At 44.1% G+C, this 23,140-nt stretch overlaps 1 protein-coding gene across 1 annotated transcript in view; it reads right to left on the bottom strand.

Moving 5' to 3' along the window:
• nell2a (neural EGFL like 2a) overlaps nucleotides 1-23,140 on the bottom strand; it is a gene marked incomplete at both ends in the record, with an annotated part of 67,971 nt that overhangs the window by 34,031 nt on the left and 10,800 nt on the right. The window contains 9 exons of the mRNA XM_080545396.1: nucleotides 13,643-13,771; nucleotides 14,179-14,284; nucleotides 15,994-16,082; nucleotides 17,960-18,062; nucleotides 19,156-19,284; nucleotides 19,702-19,784; nucleotides 19,947-20,019; nucleotides 22,055-22,151; nucleotides 22,586-22,759. Coding sequence (XP_080401522.1) covers nucleotides 13,643-13,771; nucleotides 14,179-14,284; nucleotides 15,994-16,082; nucleotides 17,960-18,062; nucleotides 19,156-19,284; nucleotides 19,702-19,784; nucleotides 19,947-20,019; nucleotides 22,055-22,151; nucleotides 22,586-22,759 — 983 coding nt within the window. The remainder of the gene's footprint in view (nucleotides 1-13,642; nucleotides 13,772-14,178; nucleotides 14,285-15,993; nucleotides 16,083-17,959; nucleotides 18,063-19,155; nucleotides 19,285-19,701; nucleotides 19,785-19,946; nucleotides 20,020-22,054; nucleotides 22,152-22,585; nucleotides 22,760-23,140) is intronic.

The following is a 23,140-nucleotide window of genomic DNA, read 5'->3' as shown; positions in this document are numbered from 1 at the left end:
ACGAACAAGAGTGTTTTCGTGTGGTACTTGGTTACTTAAGTTCTAAGTTACTTTTGGTCACACTCACACACCTATGCATATTGTCTTATCATGATGGACCAGAATGCCGTAGATTAATTCCTTTATTCACATATTTGTAACCATCCTCATTTGTTATTACAATAGTAACAGCTGCTTTTCCTGAGGTCACAAACAGGTCAAAACCACTAAGATACACAGTACCTCCATAAACAAATCTAGATAACATGATGCAACACAGTGCAATGTAATGCAAACAGAACTCAAACCATCAGACAAACAAATTATGTTACACCATGTAAACTTGATTCATTGTTTAACGGACACAGTTAAACAGTTTCACTTTTTAAAAACGAATAAAAAAACAAAAAAAACATGATCATTATGAATGATAATGGTTAATGAAAAAAAAAAAAATTTGAACTAACTTTCCTGTTTTGTAGGAAAAAGATTGTTGAAGCTGTTTTTCTCTCTGTCATGGATTATGGTGATAACCGTATACCATTCTGCTCTTTAGGTATATTACTGGTGATGTTCATAGCACTCATAATTGCATCTTGTATGGAAATGTTTGGTGGTCTTCTCTGTCTGAGAGACGCAATAAGCATATGTATTTATGTATCTACAAGGCCCTTATTGGGAAGCTACCATCTTATATCACATCCATGCTAGAGTGGTCTTCTGGACCACATCACACTCGGTCTAAGATTTGCCTTTTTTGCTTCTTTTTTTTGCACCCTTCGCTTTATCACAAGTGATAGTTTTAATAGGGGCGGCTGTGGCTAATGAGGTAGAGCCGGCGTCTAATGATCACAAGGTCGGCAGATTGGCAGTTCGATCCGTGGCTGGCCACATGTCGTATTGTCCTTGGGCAAGACACTGAACCCCAAATTGCTCCCAATGAGCGGGCTGGCGCCTTGCCTGGTAGCTTGCCGCCATTGGTGGGTGAATGTGTGTGTGTGAATGGGTGAATGAGAGGCCATTGTAAAGTGCTTTGGAATAGGGCGCTATATAAGTCAGTCCATTTACCATGTAATACTCATCATGGTATACTTTATCAAAAGGATGGCTGGACCTCGTTAAAATCATGTAGATCTCTTCATTACTCCCCTTTTGTGTATAAAGCCCTACGGCATAAACTCCCGGCTTACCTAACCTCATTATTAAAATTCAAGTACATACATTACCTAACCCGTTCTCAGAATTGGTTAACTCTTGAGGTCCACCAAATTGGGTAAATCCGCTTTTAGTTAAGGTGCACCTAACTGCTGGAACGATCTACACAACAAAAATCTGTTCTGTTCTTGTGCTGCTTGGGCAATTTAGGGTGTTAATTGAGGACCTCCTTGGTGAAAGATGTGATTGTTTATCCTAATATTGTGATTTTATATGATGTATTGATTTCTGTATTAAGTGTTGTTGTTTTTTTCACGTGTTGTTTTGTTGTTAAAATGGGAACAGGGCTAACCCTAACCCTAACCCTACCCCTAATCCTAACCCTAACCTTAACCGTAGCACCCTAGCACCTAACCCTAACCCTAGTTTTCCCACATGTACCGTTTTCCCACATGTACCGTAACATACATGTATATATATATATATATATATATATATATATATATATATATGCAAAATGTGGTCGTGGCAGATGCAGTGTTTTTGCATTTGGTTTTAGTGGTGAGTAGTGCTCTTCAGTGGAAGCAAATTGGGGCCCAAGTCAAACATGTCGGTAGATGCTTAAACAAGTCAAACATGTCGGTAGATGCTTAAACAAGTCAAACATGTCGGTAGATGCTAACATGTCAAACATGTTGGTAGATGCTTAAACAAGTCAAACATGTTGGTAGATGCTAACATGTCAAACATGTTGGTAGATGGTAAGTCAAATATGTTGGTAGATGCTTAAACAAGTCAAACATGTTGGTAGATGCTTAAACAAGTCAAACATGTTGGTAGATGCTTAAACAAGTCAAATATGTTGGTAGATGCTTAAACAAGTCAAACATGTTGGTAGATGCTTAAACAAGTCAAACATGTTGGTAGATGCTTAAACAAGTCAAACATGTTGGTAGATGGTATGTCAAACATGTTGGTAGATGCTTAAACAAGTCAAACATGTTGGTAGATGCTTCAATAGCAGGATTTTCATTAAAGCCACAGTCTGTCTCTTTTCCATAAATGTCTAATATATAGGGACAGGCCTCCCTGTGGATTGTGATGAATATGACTAATACATAGCATGATGAGGTAATTACAACTTCCACTCACCATTCCATTACCAAAACACAAATGATTTAAGCTAAGATCTCGCCTAGGGCCCCCGGAATTCATTAATGTTAATGTATAGTATTTAATATTCAGACTGAAATGTAGCATAATATTTCTAGGCATAATATACGTTTTAATGCATCTAGGCTGCATATTCGTATACTTGATTAAATTAAAACAATGTACAGATCACCAGCCCTGTTCACTCTGCTCTTCCACCTCTGCTGGCTGACTGGCACCACGGCCTCTACACGGATGCGGCAGCCGCACTACCTGGTTTACGACTCTTTACTGTCCTGGCTTGTGGAACGAGACTGCAGAATCACTCCTCATCTTCCACCGTAGACTGAAGACCCATCTCTTCAGGGCTACACCTTAAGTGTCCCTCCTGAGACATCTACTTCCCCTCTACCCCCCCTGTACAGTTTCTCTACAGTCCAACAATTTTTATATCTCCCTTATTCTAGCATAGATTGCATTTCCCTGCTATGACTGGTGGATAGATTATTCACTTACGTATTTGCTGTAAGACGCTTTGGATAAAGGCATCTGCTAAATCCCCAAAAATGTACAGTGGGGGGAATAAATATTGAACACATCAACATTTTGTCCAGTAAATGTATTTGCAATGAGCCTATTCAAGTGCAATTTGCACCAGACTTTGGTATTAACAATCCAGACAAAAAATATAAACATTAAAGTCCATATGTAAATAGAGTTATGTGTAATAAAGTGGAAGGAAACAGGAAAAAGGTATTGAACACACTAAGAAAAAGTTACTTAAACTAAAGTTAAAGTAAAAAAAAAAAACTAGTCTGGTGCAAATTTCACTTGAATAGGCTCATTGGAAATACATTTACTGGACAAAATGTTGATCAATTGTCAATACTTATTTCCCCCACTGTAAATGTAAATGTATATCCATGACATTACATATTAGACCTGACATTATTCACTGCATATAAGCAAAAGAAACCTTTATATCGGTATATTCTGCACACATTATTCTGCAACACATATTCTGGGCTGCTTATATTTTCTTGATATACAATTACATTCTGTAATTGACAATTCACCTGTTAATGTCCTTGGCTAACTCCTCCAACCACACCATATAACTTATCTCCAAGCTCACTATTCATATTCATGTTTCCACATTTTTCAACTTTAACCTCTCCCTCTTCATTCACTTGATGCTTTCTTCTATTTGAACATCCAATGAATACCAGATAACAGCCAATAAAACCCACCAATGAAAGAACATGTGGCCTTCAATAAATGAATTGGACCCAATAAAAATGTATTGAGGAATGACGGGGGTGAGAGCGAGGGGGAGGGGGAGACAGGCCGGCAGAGGACAAGAGAGAGAGCGAGGGGAGAACGAGATTCTGCATTCTCCGTGGTGGTGAGCAGCTGTGGCGGGCGGTAACCTTGAGCAGGCCCTAGGTGACACTTTTCCTGGATTCCGATTGGCCGGCGGAGCGGCATGTTTTGATTTAGAGCCTATTAACTGTAGGAACGCTATCCATCTTTCCCCTGGTGACATGAGTAACGTTTGCTGAAACAATATGTTGGAAGGTGTCGGTGACGAGATGACGAGGGCGCCAGGTCCACGCGGCGTTGCGAGGAGGGAGCAGGGAGTGATCTCCATCTCCATTAACAGACTCCATTTCCTTGATTGGCCGGTCACGCAGAGACACGTGACTCGCCAACGGCTGCTTTTATCTCTCAACGGAACGAGCCGCATCAAGTCATTGGCACGCTGCAATGGACGGCTAGAAAAAAAAAAAAAAATTTCCACCACTCCACAATGGCTGAATTATTGTCAATGAACCATTTGTACTTGTCTGTGGAAGCGATAGTACTATCAGTAGTGTTCATCGAAATCGTATCAATTCAGATTTAATTCATATTCTGGTTGTTGCTCATTCTGATCATTCCATCATTCCAGAGTGGTAAAGCGAGGATAGGGAAGTATTTGACATCCCTCTGACTGTGTGTGAGTCTGTCTGCCGGATAGATCCTATAGTAAGGGAAACATATGAAAATCTGCGAAGTAAATCGTTACCAAAAAAATTATTCACCAATGTGTTTCTAAAGGTGTGTAATAACATGTACTAAAAGGTTGAAATTCAACTCCTGTGGGAAACCTCATAAAAAACCTGCTCAAAGTTGGGGTACCGATAACCGATTTTCGAAAATTCGAAAATGCTTAAATTGACTTGAGTAACTTTTGAGGGGTCAAACTAGGCATTGTTCATGATTCTGAGTTGATTGCAAGCATTTAATTGTCACCAAGACCACTTCCTGGTAGAGAAACTGCCACGCCCCTTTCCATTTACATATACATTTATTTAAATTAGCTGCATAATACTCAGAGCAAATACTGATCCACCATAGGTCAAATGCTTCAGGAGTCAATGTCTGAGTCTTCTTCAACAACATCATGAATACCATTCTTGCATGTAATGCCTTTACAAACTCCACATGCTGAGATGCACTTGACAGCATTTTTCTTGCAGCTGCATCGCCGGTTGCTGCAATCTCCATTACAATTGCAGCTTGTGAACTGGAGTAGCTCGTCGGGAGCCATGGGGTCTAAGGTTGGAACTGGCTCATAACCATGAACACCTAATGTCCATCCATAGTCACTGGGGTCCAGAGACATGCTCTGTAGAAGGATCCAGTCCCGGGTCTGTAGGTAGGCACGGAGAGAATGCTGTGCAGCTGCACCCTCTGTTGGAGGTAGAGTTTCTGGTTTGATCAGCCCAGCCGCTGCCTTTCCCGAGAACATGTTGCATCGAATTGCACCCAGAGTAGTACCTGGCCCATGGTGAATGTACTGGAAGATCCTAGTACCAGCCTGAATCACTGCATCCTTGGTAGCGTGTATGTCATTGTCAAGGAAGATGTCCATATGTTCGTTGATGTCCCCTGCACAAAACCTGTAAAAGAATGCACTTCAAGGTTTGTTTCAGATATTTCAATATACAAATATTTCATTATGATATAATATTATTATTATTACCTGTCAAACAGAGTTGTTTTCCCATGGCCAGCGATAGCAGAAACCGTATCACACCCAGTGAAGGCGTGACAAAAGAGCAGGTAGCGTCTCTTTCTATCTGAGAGAGCTTCTCGGATCCTCTTGACATCATAAGAGCCCTTCGATGTGGTTAAGAAGAGTGGGTGGTTGGTGCTTGAGCTATGGTGCACCAGCATTGCCAGCACGTCTGCGTCTTCTGCCCGCAACTGAAAATAGAAGAAGATATGCAATGCATGTTCAACTATGTGAAAATATATAAAAATAGTCAAAACTCTTCTTTTAAAGTAGTCATAGCTAATGCAAGTAAAATACCTACACAAATGTTACTGACCTCAACAAAGCCATCTGTAGCAGCAGCCAATGCCTCTCTCACAATCGAAAGGTCAGCATCATTGTCACTCTGCTCCACGGTGATGTGAATTTTTCTGAATGTTGAAGAGAGGAGGTGAATGAGCTCACTCTTGTTATGAGTGTTGTCCAAGAACTTCGCTCTTGGTGTCCAGTGTATCATATCCGGTCGAATCTGGAGGTCACAGCATGACTTCTTGGTACGTCGGATGTGGTCATGATCTTTTGGCGATCTGTTATAGCCATCAAAGACCACAATGATCCTTTGAGAGTTACGGCCAAGACACTGCACGTAGCTTAGGTAACTGTTGCCAATCTCCTGCCGAGTCTGACCTTGTTCCCACGTCACCATGTAGAGAAGCCATCCGCCATCAACCACCAAAGTGGAGCAGGGTTGGTTAGTGAGTTCAAGTGGATCAGTTAACTCCTTCAGGCTAGTCTTGGAAAAGCCTGCCTTGTTCGCCTTGTTCATTTTCTGATCTTTGTTACTGAAAAGGGACAATGGGACGGGAGTCAGCTCATACTCCAAGCTTGTCTCAACTGTCATATCCCGTTGGGCAAAAATGATCAGTCGGTTGAACAACTTGAGTGAGTCAAGGTGAATCTTCTTCTCGTTGATCTTGGGAATCTTTCTGAGTGATGACAGGGCTTGTACCTTTGACTTCACCTCCATGGTCGATGTCACTGACTGTCCATCCAGCTTAATCTGCATCTCTCTCCCTACTTCAGCTGCTCTCTCAGCATTGACTGGGTCATCTCCTGTGCTTGTGAATCCTGTAGAGAAAGATACAAGCATCTCCTTGTCTCGATCATGGTCGAATGGGTTGTTCTCCTCAAACCATTGGAGGGCAAGTTCAACTGCTTCAGCATCTCGCTTCATCTGTGTTTTGGCAAGGTCTCTGTGGGGTGGAGCATGTTCCTTGACATCTTCCTCCATGCACTGGTTGACATTGGAGAAGTGACTGAGGGTGAGCACCCAGCACTTGTGGCCAGAATCACTGTTTCTCATCCTCCCTCTGCTCAGTCCACCTTCTGATTTGGCTGCCTTCATTAATGTCTGCTCAATACAGATGTCACACCAGGTGCCAGACCAATCATGGCTGGAGTAACGGACAACATGGTTTCCATGGGCAGTGACACTTTCTATGGTCTCTTTGTAAGCAGGCAACGTTTCAAGTTCCTTCAGAAGTTGACAGTACAGCCGTGCACCTTTGGCATATTGATGATGGCCCGCAGCTGCAAAGATGTCCAGCATCCTGGTAGCAATGCAGGACAGGTGCCCCTTGTGGTCTGCAAACCGCTCACTTCGGATGAACGTCTTGATCACATCTACCATGTGGTGGTACTGCACCCAGAGTGTAGGCGTTCTTCCTCCTTCAGCGAGTCTTTTGAAGTTTTCTTCAAACCTATGTTCAAACAGTGCCACTACTGGATCTGTGTGTCGGGCTCCCATCTTACCATCAGCCACCTTCTCCATTAAGGTCCTCATTTCACCAAGCTCCTCCTCAGTGAAGGCATGTTTCATGATGTGCTGATAGATGGCTGCATCAATGAGGAGGTGGGCACGGATTGCCTTGTCAAAACACCCCCCATCCAGGATGTGCTCTTGGTGACAAATACATGCTTGCAATCAACTCAGAATCATGAAAAATGCCTAGTTTGACCCCTCAAAAGTTACTCAAGTCCAATTTAAGCATTTTCGAATTTTCGAAAATCGGTTATCGGTACCCCAACTTTGAGCAGTTTTTTATGAGGTTTCCCACAGGAGTTGAATTTCAACCTTTTAGGACATGTTATTACACACCTTTAGAAACACATTGGTGAAGAAATTTCTTGGTAACGATTTACTTCGCAGATTGGTCAAATATCTGGTAAAATGCCCTTACTACTAATGTCCTCCTGTCTCTGAGCCGTACTGCTGTGTGTGTTGAAGTCTGGGACGGGGGAGATAACAAAAGCGTCCCCTTTGGACAGGCCCACAAAGACATCCACCACAACCACTCGACCAGCACCACACTGCCAACAGAATCGCTCTCTGCTGCCCAGCTCACTAACTCAAACAGTTGATTCGCTTTATAACATTGACTGAAATGGGGCTTGCCAAAACGCTGGCTGATATTCTCCCACAGTCCCGTCCACCCCCCCGTCCACCCCCCCGTCCACCCCCGCCCCATCCCCCCCGTCCACCCCCCCGTCCACCCCCGCCCCCATCCCCTCCCCGTCCTCCGGCAGGCAGGGTAACAGACTGTGTAAAGAGGAGAGACAAAAGGCTGTCCCGGCAGACTGAGCAGTAACCTACTCAATAACAATAACCATGGTTAGCCCTAGCCCTCTACCAGACATAGATCTGTCCAGGACCAGGACAGGACAGGGAGGGGGATTCTGTTTGCTATGACTCACAGTACATCCAGGCATCTCTGTTGGAGACATGCTGTATGTACTGTGAGTCATACCAAACAGACTGTTTTGTTGCTGCTTAACAAAGAGGTGCTTCAGTAGCTTTGAATGTGACCAAAGAAATGTACTGTAGGAAGACAGTTGTATATATTATCTCTCTGGTCCTCCTCTCTTGTTGGTGTAGGTGTATGTATGTATTGCCTGGGTGGAGGCAAAAATCATAGTTCAGAGAGTAGGTTCAGTAAATGCTCTATTCTTACCCTCATCCTGCACTGTGTTTTGTCAGTATTCAGTATATTGCCAGTATTCAGTATATTAATTTAATAAAATAATTTATAAAAATCCTTTGTTTGATCCTCTACTGGTGCAATTCCAAAAGCCTCAAATTGTTTCTAAGCTACATGCCAAATGAGTCTCTCAACAATAGCTTATCTCTTCAGAACAATTGCCTAAATATTAAAAGGAACTTGATAGGCTTTGTGCGAGAGGGGCAACAGGCAAGCGGGCACTCTTTTCACATCACTCTTTTTCTTTTCAATCTTTTCACATCTTCCATAATTGGGGAATTAAATCCTTTCCAAAGCATTTCAAACACTTTTGTAGAGAATGGATTAAGAAAATGGATGCAGTTGGATGCAACAGGAGGGAACATTGTCTTTGTCTCCTTACAAGTGATACATCATTGTAAGAACCGAGAGGCATCATCCAATTACCCAAGTTTAGAACAATGGACTGTGTTTATGTTGGTGTGTGTGTGTGTGTGTGTGTGGCTGTGTGTGACTGTGTGTGGCTGTGTGTGTGTGACTGTGTGTGGCTGTATGTGTGTGTGTGTGTGTGTGTGTGTGTGTGTGTGTGTGTGTGTGTGTGTGTGTGGCTGTGTGTGACTGTGTGTGGCTGTGTGTGTGTGTGTGTGTGTGTGTATGTGTGACTGTGCTATGACAAGCTAGATTAACGCTAATGTATCTTACAGAGTCTAAACTCCATACTTATGCTATCAAGCATGGAGGAAGACGCCGTTTGGCTGAGGGAGCGAGGTTGCCTCAACTCTCCTTCATGACACTCGTTAATCTTGAGGAGATTTGCTACTGTGCATGAATCAATGGAACATATCATCCATCATCCTTCACTCTGCATTCCAGCAAACAGGTCAGCAGCAGAGGTCTAAACAATGAATAACAGGTGCTGTGTAGCAGTACCGTGATGCTGAGAAGCAGAGGGGAAGTGTCTCAGTTGGTATTTGAGGGATGGGACGGCGGAGTGCTCTGGTAATCATATATTGTTGCTATTGACACTGGGACGGATTTGCAGCACGCCAGGGTGTGTTCGTCATCTCACACAGGGAATGTGCTCCAACGACACACACACACTATCACAACAGTGAGCCGTCGCTGTTGGTGTTTCTGTGTGTGTGTCCGTGTGTGTGTGTCCGTGTGTGTGTCCGTGTGTGTGTGTGGGCGTGGGGGGGTCAGCCCTCTACTGGTGTTTCTTTGCACAGGTGTGTGTGTGTGTGTGTCCATGTGTGTGTGTCCATGTGTGTGTGTGGGCGGCGGGGGGGGGGGGGGGGGGGTCAGCCCTCTCCTGGCGGGAGCCCCAGCCTCCAGGCTCATCCCAGCAGTGATTGCGTCGGGGAGTGAGCTGAGCTCCTCAGTCAATGCCAATTAGCCTCCCTCCACCTTGTGACATTCAAAAGGGCAGCAACATAAACCATCTCACTGTGTGCTCAGACAGGTAACACTGCCAGGGGTAAAACACACTGTCACAGCATACAGTTTGGGTACACGACCTCCATCCCTGTGTGTACACAGCATACAGCCTTTCTGAAGAGTAAACAGACCCTCGGATCACTTGTGAGGCATTGCCCCTGTAGAGCCACCAACAATGATTGATGTATCTAAAATACCTTGAAAAGAAGAGACCTTGGAGTGAAAAGGGCCGAGAAGCAATATATTATTCCCTTGAACAAAGGAAAATGCAAGCTAAATATATCTAGGTCTAACTGAGGGCTAGGGAGAAGAAAAAAGAACAACTCTCATTTTGACAGACCCCCTAAAAAGAATAATGCGTTGAATAACTTCAATTAAAGAAAACAAAATGAGACGCCTCTGCCTTTTCTCCCTTCGCTAAGAAGAGGAATTATATAAACCTCAACGTGTTGCGCGATGGTGATTTAAACCCAATCGCACAGGCTGTCACTCCTCCACCAAGCTTGCCTCTCTGTATAATAAAGTCATTTAATATACTACTTCCCACACAGAAATTGAGGTGTGTGTGTGTGTGTGTGTGTGTGTGTGTGTGTGTGTGTGTGTGTGTGATGGAAAAAAATACGCCTTGTACTTGGCTGTGTTCTGAAGACTGAGGAGAAATTGGGCCCCGCTGCTGTTTTTCTGTCTGAGAGAACAGCACTCTGACAGAGGCTGGGGGAGCATCCCCCTGAGACGCCTCCTACCACTGCCTTCTTCCATGAAACATTCACACAGGAGTGATCTCATAGGCTATTTTCAGCACATCCCTGACCTAGGACTGTTTTAAAGAGCTAGTGTCTGTCATTGCTTTTGGAGATGGTATCAGACATCTGTCTGATGGATGTACTCAATGGATTGTGTGTGTGTGTGTGTGTGTGTGTGTGTGTGTGTGTGTGTGTGTGTGTGTGTGTAGTAGTAGTAGATTGTGTATTGTTTGTCTTTGTTGTGTAAAAATGCATGAAACCGTCTGAAGGTAGACTCTCATCTCTCCCGTGTGTTGTTCTCCTTCTGAAACTTGCAAAGAATCGAAACAAGCCCATTTCGATCTCGATGCTGCGCCTGTGCCCCCGACTCTCAACCTACAAAACGGTGTACATTTGTCCGAGCTATTAGGTGAACCTCAGACATTCCTCTGATACTCCTGGGTGATCCTCAAAACAACAATTTTTTGTTGTTGGTTTTTGGAGGCACACACGCAACACTCAAAGTCTAAGTGATTTCCAGAGGCCGATGAAAATCAATGAAAATCAATTGCCTTTTTGTGAGAATAACATCAGAAAATGTAGTCAATTTCGGGTCCCTGAGCCGTCTCAGACGCCAACCCCTCTTGACACACGGCCGTCCAATTTCATACAGAGACCCTGGGCCCTCTTATCTTCAGATGAGTCGTGTTGCCCTGAAGTGCCAGTGTGTTAGACAGGACCGAAGGCCGCTGTTCTACAGGCCCTGTTCTGTCTAATCAAACCGTTCTTTGCAACCCGAAAAACAGTCATGGAGCTGATCTAATACCAAACACGCTACAATAAAAAAGATGAAGCCAGATAAGAAAAACACAAATAAAACTAAGTCTTCTTTGACAGAATGCCAGCAGTGTAATCAATCAACTCACGTAGATCCAAATCCTAACTTGAGGCACGCATGTATAAACCAGATGTTATGCCAATCACGCTTTGACGTCAATAGTTTTGACAGAAGCCTTGGAAGAGAAGTCTTTCTCACAGCTTGGCACGCCTAAAGCGAACTTTTTCCACTCTTCCATTCTCTCACGGTTTCGAGTGGATTAAATAACTCTCTGATGGCTTAAACGGAGCATGTACAAAGCCGTGGTCACAGTCTATTACTTTGAGTGAAGCTAGCTAACTCTTGTACGGCAGGTAGCTTCACCTAAAGCCCAGGACCCAACACTCAATTAATTTGAGACAGGAGGCTGACAGCATCTTCAATTATGCAGATTCGCCAAGACAGGGTAATTACCTGACCAACTGTTCATATTCAGTATGTTAAAACGGACTAAGGGGCATCTACGAGGGAGTGTACTCTTCAGTAATCTCACCCGTGTTTAATTCCCTCCCTAGTTACCAGGGTGGTGTCGGGGCCAATGAACATGTGAAGGCTGGTGCAGACCGAAATTGGAGGACGGCCTCGCTGTAATGACATGGAATGGAATGAGGAAGAGTATAATAATCACATTACAACATCCCACTGATCCTGGTGAAGGTAACAGTGAAGGAGTTGGACGGAATTCTACAGCTGGATAAAAGTAAGACAAGCACTCACAGCTAAGACGAAGACAGGGATGGACAGGGATGGGGCGGCTGTGGCTCAGGAGGTAGAGCCTGCGTCTAATGATCGCAGTGTGACGAACATGTGTGTGACGAACATGCGTGTGAACGGGTGAGTAAAAAGGCCGTTGTAAAGCCCTTTGGAATAAGGCGCTATGTAAGTCAGTCCATTTACCGGATAGAGAAAGGCTGAGAGTGACTTGCATGACTCATCAACATCACCCAGAGGCCGAAGTAACGTTTGTCTCGAGATGTGCAGCATTGGGACAAGTGCTATGACGTGGGGTTGTAGACGTAAGTAACTGTATGACAGATAAAGCAGCCATTACCTCTCAGATGACTCCACACAATCCTTAGGCTGATGGAATCATCCTGATCGCTATATTCACTCTGTTTTACTTCACATTATGTGACAGTAGCTGGTGAAACCGGGAACAAGTAGTCACTCGCTAGTCAAGCCAAAACATTGTAATGCAATGGATTCGGTGTGTAAGCCACACTACTCTACACTAACTAGGGTAGTAGTGGGGATTACTCACTAAATCCATTGCATTGCAATATTTTGGCTTGACAAGCGAGTGTGTCATTGATTTTCAACAACATTCGATTGGCGATTTGTTCCCGATTTCACCAGCTGCTGTCACACGAGGTCTGACCTTTACCGCAGTGAAACCGTTGGAGCTGGTGCAAAAAACGGCAGTGCAAAACTATTTTGTAGCGGTAAACTTTCAAACAATGAGAAAGCCAAACTGAACCACCGCCGTTATTCAGTCCGCTGAGTACCCTAAGTACGCTGAATGGTCCAACTGCGGTTGAAGTTTTCAGAGGGTCATTACTGAAGGCTGGTCAGATAAGTGAAACAGAAGGTGAACTATGGCACACTACCAGGCTGCACAATTCCAGTTTCCACAAAGCAAAATACTTTAGTTCCTCTGGTAAGTGGACAACTGGTGTGGATGTCTCAATTCACAACATGGAGTGGACTCTATATGTGCATGACTAATAGCAGACCATGTGTTATAAAATGCTCTCCAAGTATTAACACATGTTTTTCAATCTTCTAAAGTGGGGGGCCAAAATGGCGGATTAAATCAGAAACAACTCATCATCTGTTTTCTTATAAAACAACGACGAGACAATCAATCACAGTGTTTTACTAGAGTTTACAGTGTGGCCTAAAGCATCACGGCGTTGGCATGCAATCAGCAATGAACAGCCTCAGTATGATGAATAGCACTTCTGATGGCTCTCTGCTCATGAAATACCACTCCTGCATTCTTGGCAGCGAGGCAGTAAGTGCAATTGAGAATGAAACATTCTGCTATGACATATTTTCACCTCAAAAACACCAAACCGATTGACCAGAACCTTGAGAGAAAGTCAATAGTCTTAGTCTTAGACAAGTTAGTATGACTAACAACTGTGTTTCATTGGAGTGTAAAAAAAAATAAAGTATCAGTCCAACCAAGGTGCAAGAAATACACAATAAACTGGATATCTCTCTGTTTTTCTTTCTCTATGAAACAAAATCCTTCCAGTACCTTCGCAGTAGGCGTTGTCGTCACGCAGGGGGCGGAAGCCGTCCTTGCAGCTGCAGCAGGCCCCTGCCTCCAAGTTGACACAGTCGGAGTGCTCCACACACCCGTGGCCCTCTGCACAGAAGTCATGACCTGAAGTAGGGGACGGGCAAGGACAGGGGACGGGATGCAGAAGGAGAGGAGGGGTCACACAAGGAAGGTCTCCCGAGTCTCAACCTTACCATGACCCTTGTAAATGTGAGTGTAATAACGTACGGACACTCAGCTTACTGTGCATCAGTGAGGTAGATCTATTAGCATGTCCGGCTAGCTCTAATACAGTGTTCTACCCAGAATACCTTAACATGAACGTCATCTCTTATAGACGAAGGTAGACAAGGTCTTACAACCCTAGCCTCTAAAACTGACTGAACCATCTCTAGATTCTCTAAAGGTGTTTTGAACTGGTCTTACTTCAATTAGTTTATAGTGCAGCGCACAGTACAGCATAGTTATAGATATTAGTACAGTATTATAGTATAGTTTAGTAGAGTCCATACCTCTGCAGACTTTGCAGCATCTGTCAGTGAGGGTGATCTGCTCCGACTCAGGACAGGTGAGTTCAGGGCAGGGGTTAGTCGCCACTACCCGATGCATGGTCCGATCCTGGTAAAAGGGAAACAGTTTGAGATACTATAACCCCCACAAGCTCTGCTGAGCCACTAGCTCTGCTGTGTCTCTGTGGTCCATGATGACATGATTGCATCAGGAAATTCCTGCAGAATTTTTCAGCTGCACTTTGAAGCTGTGAATCTCCTCGTTCTACCACATCCCAAAGGTGTTTTATTGGATTCAGATCCGGTGACTGGGAAGGCCACCGGAGAACACTGAACTCATTGTCATGTTCATGAAACCAGTTTGAGACGACTTTTGCTTTGTGACATGGTGCATTATCATGCTGGAAGTAGCCATTAGAAGATGGTACATTGTGGCCATGAAGGGATGCACATGGTCAGCAACAATACTCAAATAGGCTGTGGCATTCAAGCGATAATTGGTTGGTATTAATGGGCCCAAAGTGTGCCAAGAACACATTCCCCATACTATTACACCACCTCCACCACCTTTGACTGTTAACACAAGGCAATGCATGAATGAGAAGCTGTATAAGTGTTCCTAATACAGTGTTCAGTGAGTATAATTCTGTAGGTAATTACGTCGCCATTGTATGGCTACTTTCTCTCCACTTAGTACTTCTTCCAAACGATATAATCATTATGTCAATGGCAGTTTTGGCTGTACCTGTTCTAGAACATAAAGTATTGTAGAACTCTGCATGTCTATTCCCCTACCTTTAGAGATGGGTTATGATATCCTAATGTGCCCCCAAAATACTGCAGGAAAGAGAAATACCTAAATCCATTGTCCCTATGTCTGATGAGACCTCCATTTTCTTTCACCATCTCTTTGACAGCCATCTTTAACAACCCCATGTCTACCTCCCGGACTGATGCTCAGTCATCATTATCGTACAAACACACAAAAAAACAGCTAGGTCTAAAAACCACACCCTGGCATTCAGACTAATAGAACGTTGATGTTTCACACAATAGAGCTTATTTACTCTTCTCCCAACCCCCAACCTCCTCCCACCGCCCGCCACCCTTCCACCCCCCAAGGAGTCAGACAGAAGATCAGAGATATGACAAGCAGCTGTCATCAGGAGCCACATGAGACTGCTGTAACTGGATGACTGACACTATTCCCCATCCCCATCCTTTGATCTCCCTGTGTCTGTGTCTGTGCTGTCAGTGAGCAGGGGCTACAGATGGGCCAGGTGTGTGTGTGTGTGTGTGTGTGTGTGTGAGCGTGCGTGCGTGCGTGCGTGCGTGCGTGCGTGCGTGCGTGTGTGTGTGTGTGTGTGAGTGTGTGTGCGTGTCATCCATAGGGCCCAGGCAGCATCTATAGGAGATTTGGACGATGAAGAGCCATGAAAGCTACAGTACCCGCCCCGGGTGAGTGGCAGCCGTAATGCTTTAGGTCCCCTGATGCTCATCTTCTGATGCCGCATTTTTGCCCCATTGACTTTGCTCACACACATCTTGACAAGCCAGATCAATACATTTAGCTGATGTGGGGAAGGCTTTCCCCACTTATTCATTCAAACTTGATACAGCCCCAGGTTCCCTGACCATATCGGCTCCGGAATGAGTATTTAGTAAGCTGTACGCCACATAATAGAAATGAATACTGTCGAAGTGCTTGATTGCTTGAATTATTGTTGTGTGTATTTCAGAAGATTTGCGGAGGGGTTTATAAGCCAGTGCAGCGAAAAGGTACCGTTGTTATGGTTTCATTAGCTGCTCTGTACTTACCCTGCACTCAAACAACTGGCACCTGGAGGTGTCACGAACAGCTTTCTTGTCTCCCTCCACAAACTCTCTTTCATAGAACAGGCATACCGCTGGAAATAGACACAAGGGTTAACACACACCTACACACACATAACATGAACATCTTTATTATCAAAAATAGAATGGAAATGCTCAGACTTTAACATCGCATGGTCCATGACCACGGGTGAGGTAATAATCTCACCTGGACATAAAATGAAATCATATCAAATGTGTCAGTTTGGTGATGTGTTCAATTTGGTAAAGTAACTAGTTCTTAACTGGTTTTCAGACAGATTAATCAAAACACCAAGCCAACCCCTATGACAAACCTTTGTACAAAAAAGAACAAAAAGAAGAAACCATTTTTAAAATACTAATCAACATTATCCTTGACAAGTCATCAAAGTAGACCTAGCTCCCACCGGCGAGTGAGCAAAGGTCTACTTTGATGGCTTGTCAAGGATAACGTTAATTAGCATTAACGTTATCCTGTGAACAGATAAGGCATTTATTTGGAGGGAGAGTTGTCTCTCTGTTGCATCGGTCCGCTCTCACACCAAAGCATGCGTAATTAGGCCTCTGTCTGTCTACCTTGCTGAGATAATGAACAGAGACAAACAGGGACGTCGAGTTAAGAGGGATTAGCAATCCCTTGTTTATGTTTATGGAACAACAACGACAGATTAGGACTGGTACAGGGCTTTAAACCCTTCTGTTGCTGCGTGACCCCTGGGTAAGGAGTGTTTACGCCCAACACGCAGTGATTAGCAACCAACGCTAATGGATTCCTCTTGACTGAATTGAACTGCAATGTAGCATGAATACTGTAGTTTGGAGTAGGAATCTATTCTGAACACGCAGCACCTTGTGAGTGTATGCGCGATGATGGTGTGTGTGGGAGTTTCGCAGTGTGGGAGTTTATAGTGAATTCAATTTACACAGTTATACAGCTAAAGCTTCTAAAAATACATAGGCCTATGCTACACAGTACATGTCGTGCTGGAATCAGCTTTAAAGCACTGTATAAAAGGAGAGAGAATCTTACAGTGTGTATGACATTTACAATACTGTAAGTTTACCATGTTCTCAAGGACAACACTGCTCTTTTGACTTCGGAAAACACATCACTCACTTCGTGGGGCAACATGACCATTTATTTTTAGGTCAAGCTAATATTTCTTTAAATCCATTTTTATATTGAAAGAGCAACGGCGACAATATGAAGCACAGCAAGCACCCTGTGGAGAGGGGGAAAATAAGATATTCAGAGGTCGTTTTTAGAGTCTGATAGAAAAACATCCCGTCTGTGTAGATATGTGACGAAACTAATTTATTTATCTGAGAGAGAACACATCCACACTAAACGGCGATTGATAAAAAAAAGAATGTTATCGTAACGTTTCATATTCCGCTCAACGACTATTCTGGAGCAGAATATTTATTTATTTCTCACCGCTCAAAAGTATTGCGATAACATTTTCTTTTTCTACCTAACGTTGCCGGGGAATATACGATCCAAAAAATGTTTAGCTCTAGGATGACCTCACTGCTTCAGTAAACAGGAACCAGATCATCTCACATCCTGCGACCCCTGATTTCTGCTTCCCATTTGTGCCACTCATGGCCATCTGCGTTTGAAAGCTGCCTGTTGAATAATTGATTCCCTCCATGTATATGCAAAAGGATGAGCATCTCAGGAGGCGTGTTGGGACGTAGCTTAGCAACACGGTCCTGTGGTCAGTTGTCATGCAGCAGCCCTTGTGGTGTGTGTGTGTACGTGCTTGAGTGTGTGTATATACTGTGCATTTGTATGTTGTGTGTAGGTGTTTGAGTGTGTGTGTGTGTGTGTGTGTGTGTGTGTGTGTGTATGTATGTGTGTGTGTGTGTGTAGGTGTTTGAGTGTGTGTATAGGTGAGGGGGAGGGCCGTTAAGGGACTCGACTCACGCTGGCACTCCTTGCAGCAGGCGCCCTCCACGTAGGCTGCAGCGGTGCCCGCCGGGCACTGTGGGGGAGGGCAGGAGATGGTCTCACACTGCACCGTGCCATTCTAGTAGCGTGAGAGAGAGAGAAACACACAGAAGAAGAAGAAGAAGTCACTCAAACTGACAGGCAACACATTCAGACGCAACCTCTTCCCATAGAGTGCTCTATAGGAGAGGTCAATGGAGCAATCACACATAGCAACCGAATGTCTCCGCTCTCGCGCCACAGAGGTAGTCGTATCCCCTAGCTCTGGTAATGGCTCAGCATCCTTCATTCGTTCCCAGGGACTTCCCCCAGTGAAGCTCTGCTCATGTGACATTTATGTGACTGACTGATCCGTGTAATTGGTAACATCTTAATGCATGACCTTTGAATAGAAAAGGTCTCCGCTAATTGCCACACATAAGGTAAAGAACACATCCTATTTAATTGTGTAATTGCAGCCTGCACCAGCCCAGCTCAGATACAACCAATGAGCACGAACGTTCGGTTGGACACGCAGGTGGAACGAATCCGAGGATGATAATTATCATCTGTCAAGAGTAATTAGGTGCAATGTAGTGGGAGATATGTGATTTTTTTTCTCCCATTGCTCTTGCTCTCTCTGGGTGCTTGTGCGTAAATCCACTCGTTACCTCGTTGGGAGGAGATTAGTGGTGTCGAGAAGGAATTCATAGCTGGAAGTGACAGGGGGTGAAATCTGTTTGTTGATGTGGTATGGACCCAGTCCTCCCATCAGTACTTACACTTCTTTTAGTGATTATTCACACTACGTAGAGAGGAAAGTAGACCCTTGAGAGAGTCCATCATGGCTGAATCATGTTGGTCTGTGTCTAATCCTTGTTACTGCATGTTTTGTTTTCAATCCTGTTTTTTTGTTTTTTTGGGTGTAACTAGGGCAACACTCCTCTAACTCAATGACATAATGAGAGCATAAGCCATCAACAATAGGGTCTACTCTACACTGCCCCCACCCCCCCTTCCTCCTCCAAACACTACCCCACCACCACTTGATGCGCTGAAACGCAAAACAAAGGCAGGGAGGCCCCCACGATGAGGGGGTTGAACGCACATACACACAGAGCGACACACACTCACAAACAGACACACAGACACAGACACACACACACACACACACACACACCCAGTATGCCCACCATGCATGTGCAGTTCCTGCAGCCATCTGTCCAGGCCTCGTCTTCTCTGTAGACGACCCCCTTGACGGTGCAGGTCCTCTCACAATAGCAGCCATCCAGCCCATTCATCTTCTCCTCCGCCCTGGACAGCTGCTCACGCCATCCCCTCAAAAACAAAGGGAGAGAGAGGGGGAGAGGGGGAGAGGGGGAGAGGGGGAGAGGGGGAGAGGGGGAGAGGGGGAGAGAGGGGGAGAGAGTGGGAGAGAGTGGGAGAAAGGGAGTGAGCCTCAGTGTGTGATCATCATCCACATCCATACACTTGGAACCAATCCTGCTTACAAGCCCGGCTACAGTCAACCATAGGCCAAAAAGAGATATGCATTGTATAATATTAAACTAGATCGGTACTGCAGGTCGATTATCAACGATTCATTTCGTAGAAGTCTAATAACAACGTCGACTCAGCGAACTAAACTCGTCGAAGCAGGAGTGAAATGAGCTACCGGCCTTGATGCGCGTCCTAACAACAGAGATTTAGGAGCAGAATGCGGTACATGATTATGCTACCTTGCTGGATGTTTTGGCTAAGATGTCCTGCAGTTCCATTATCTTCTGCACCAGGCCGTGAAAATCATTGCAGGTCGGGCATGCTAGGATAGAGCAGGAACAAACGTTTGTCATGTTTGATTACAACGACGCATTATGCTACAGTTTGATATAACGGGACATCCGTTGAATAAGAGGGTTGAGTGCATAGGTGTAGTTAATAGTTACGGTAAGTTAAGGAAGTGACATAATAAGAGTGGACTTACTCCTGTTCAGATCGGGGCATTGGGAGATGTATCCCTGCGGCATGACGAGTATTTCAACGTCCTGCATTACGCCCTGAAGACGCAGAGGTAAGAGAGGGAAAAGAAAACACATTCTGGCTTACAGTCCAGCACAGATTGTTCTCTTCAGAACCAATGTGTCCTACTTGATTAAGGATAGCAAACAACAATTGGGAGGATAGCCCGTAATGGGCAGTAGGTGGAGGAGAAATTACATACAGTACACACACGCAGACACACACACCCACTCACACACACACACACACACACACACACACACGCACACACACACACACACACACACACACACACACACACACAAACCAGCATCAATATAGCCCTAACAAATACTATATTTATGAAAAATAAACAATATGGAATATTGACTAAATATGACTGCCACAAGAAATACATGTTTGGGTACCCAGAGAGAGAGAGCCTGACAAGTTTACTCTGAGTAGATATGCTCCCTGGGCTTGTAGTCTGATGCACACTGAGTTAATTGGACAGAAATGGGATGTAAAGTGAACCAATGATGTGGGAGTCATGAATGTGATAGCAATTTCTGTTTTCTCCCGATTCCCTCTGATAAGCATAACTATGAGATACAGATTCAATTTGTGGCCAGACCGCACACATACAGACACTCAGTCACCATGGAAACCCGGGCCCATTTCATTCCTTGAGTGCATTTATTTCCCTTACAGAACTGGAGCTGTGCAACTTATGAGAAATTGTTTTTTAAATTGTCTTGCCCACTTCAATTTATTATCCATAAATTCAAATCAAACAGAAACAGATTTGCCGATTCTTCATGGCAACCCCTGGCAGAAATGGAATGAGGCGTGTGAGTCGTGTTTGTCAAACATGCTTCCACATAGAGATTTCTCTTTTATATGTGTCATGGTAAACAGTAGCAGTAGCAAGTAAGATGCTAAGATATTGCACATGCAGGATGCGGATGATTAAAAATCTATCTGTGAGATAAAAGTGTTTGGGATGCAATTTCTACCTTTCCTAAACCCTCATCCAAACAAAGATGGAAGACAAATAAAGGAAGAGTGTCTGAGTGTCAAAAGAGTTTTCCTTTCAGAGGAGAGACGTGTCTTTCCTAGCCACTAATCAGGACTTCACAGGGAGGGGAGGGGGAGACGTGGGCACGACGTCAAGATTACTGGGTGACCTCCAAGTCTCCCTTCATCTGCCAATTAACGCAGAAGTAATTCAACAGCCAGGAACAACGCATACACACATACACACATGCACACACACACACACACACACACACACACACACACGCACACACACATATTCTGATCAGTCCTCTTGCCTGACAGCAAAAAAAAACACAAAGCACTAGCTCCCAGTCTGGTGAAAAAGGGCCATATAAGCTGATATTTGACTCTATCTTCTCCCTGGAGGATTCAGGATGTTGGAGTGTGGATTAGACCTCACCGAGAGAGGCAGTATACGTCTTTACATCTGATAAACAATGGGCTGTGATTAATGAGCGGAGTCGAGAGAGCGTTTAATGATTTCTCCCAAATCAGTGTTGTGAGGGGTGTGCGGGATAATTACAGTATGCTTAGTAGCAGAATAGAGAGGCAGAACAACAGACGGGACAAAAATGTCAATTCATTCTTAGCAGGGAAAGGAAAGAGGCATTACATTGGCGGTCTTGAGAAATGCAAGCCATTACATTTCCCAGCCGTGATAAATAAAGCAAAGTTGAGGTGGACACTACAGCACAGGCGTGGTGCATGGTACACAGGCGTAGGAAAACATATAGCCCAAGAATCCTAATTTCCTGTAAATTATTTGAATCATTTCTCAGGTGGTGTTAACGTTAACATGGTTTATGGTGCATAGCAACACCCAAGCCAACAACAAGAAGAATGATCAGCTCTAACAGCATGTCTGCTTTATGTTTTGATGTCAAAATGTGTTTCGCCCTCTATATGTTTACTGTTTTTTTCTCTCTCTCTGTTTGGATTTGATTTGACTTTCACAATAGAGGGTATTGAGACTCTGATAATGCACTTTAAAGAAAGCGTGACATGACTTGACTGAGTATGATTATTATGATTAACCTTGAAGAAGCCGTGGGCGCTGTTCCTCTGTCCCAGCCAGAAGGAGGTCTCCTCAGGTATGTCCATGAACGGCATCTCCACCACCCTCTCATAGATCCTAGAAAGGAAGGACAGAAACCAGTCAGCGAAACATCACGATAGCCATACCACACGAAGTGCTACTGTTATACAACAACAACGTCAGTTTAAAACAGCAGTAATGATCGATTGGATTGAATAGAGATATCATCATCATCATCGTAATCGTCGTCATCATCATCATCATCATCCATATCATCATCATCATCCTTTTCATCATCATCATCATCATCATCATCATCATCATCATCATCCATATCATCATCATCCATATCATCATCATCATCATCATCTATATCATCATCATCATCATCCATATCATCATCATCATCATCCTTTTCATCATCATCATCATCATCATCATCATCATCCATATCATCATCATCATCATCATCCTTTTCATCATCATCATCATCATCATCATCCATATCATCATCATCATCATCATCATACCTGTTGCAGTCCACGTGCAGTATGACATGTGTGGCACTGACGGCCACAGAGACCTTGTGCCACTGGTCGTCTGCCAGGCTGTAGGGGAACACCTCAGTGTGTGCCTTCTGGCCTTTGGTACGATAGTGCAGACGCAACTCACTGCGCTGCCCACTGCTCTCCAACTCCAGGAACCTACACAGGAGGATAGACAGCACATTGCAGACAGCACATCGATATAGACAGAGATAGAAAATATGCAAGATATAGATATCGAGGAGTAAGACAGCACATACCGTACATAAAGAGAGACAGAGAAATGCGTAAGCAAAGCCCTTCTTTGATCCAAACTCAAAAAACGAAACTAAAACTAAAGATCAACAACACAACCATCAGAAGCCACAAACAGTAGTCGGGAGAACTGACCACACCCACAGCTCTAACCGATTCATGGCTGTGAATTTACTGTATTTACTTCTAGTAAAAGCAGACCACACGCTCAATCCTTGATCCGTTATAAACCCCTCACCCTGTTCAAAACACTCCCAACACATTTGTATTGCATACTGTACAACA

Source organism: Nansenia antarctica, assembly GCF_963989245.1.
Source record: "Nansenia antarctica genome assembly, chromosome: 14".
In the NCBI taxonomy this organism is placed as follows: domain Eukaryota; kingdom Metazoa; phylum Chordata; class Actinopteri; order Argentiniformes; family Microstomatidae; genus Nansenia; species Nansenia antarctica.
The sequence above is the reverse complement of the archived record's forward strand: the minus strand, read 5'-3'. Positions and strand labels throughout refer to the sequence as shown.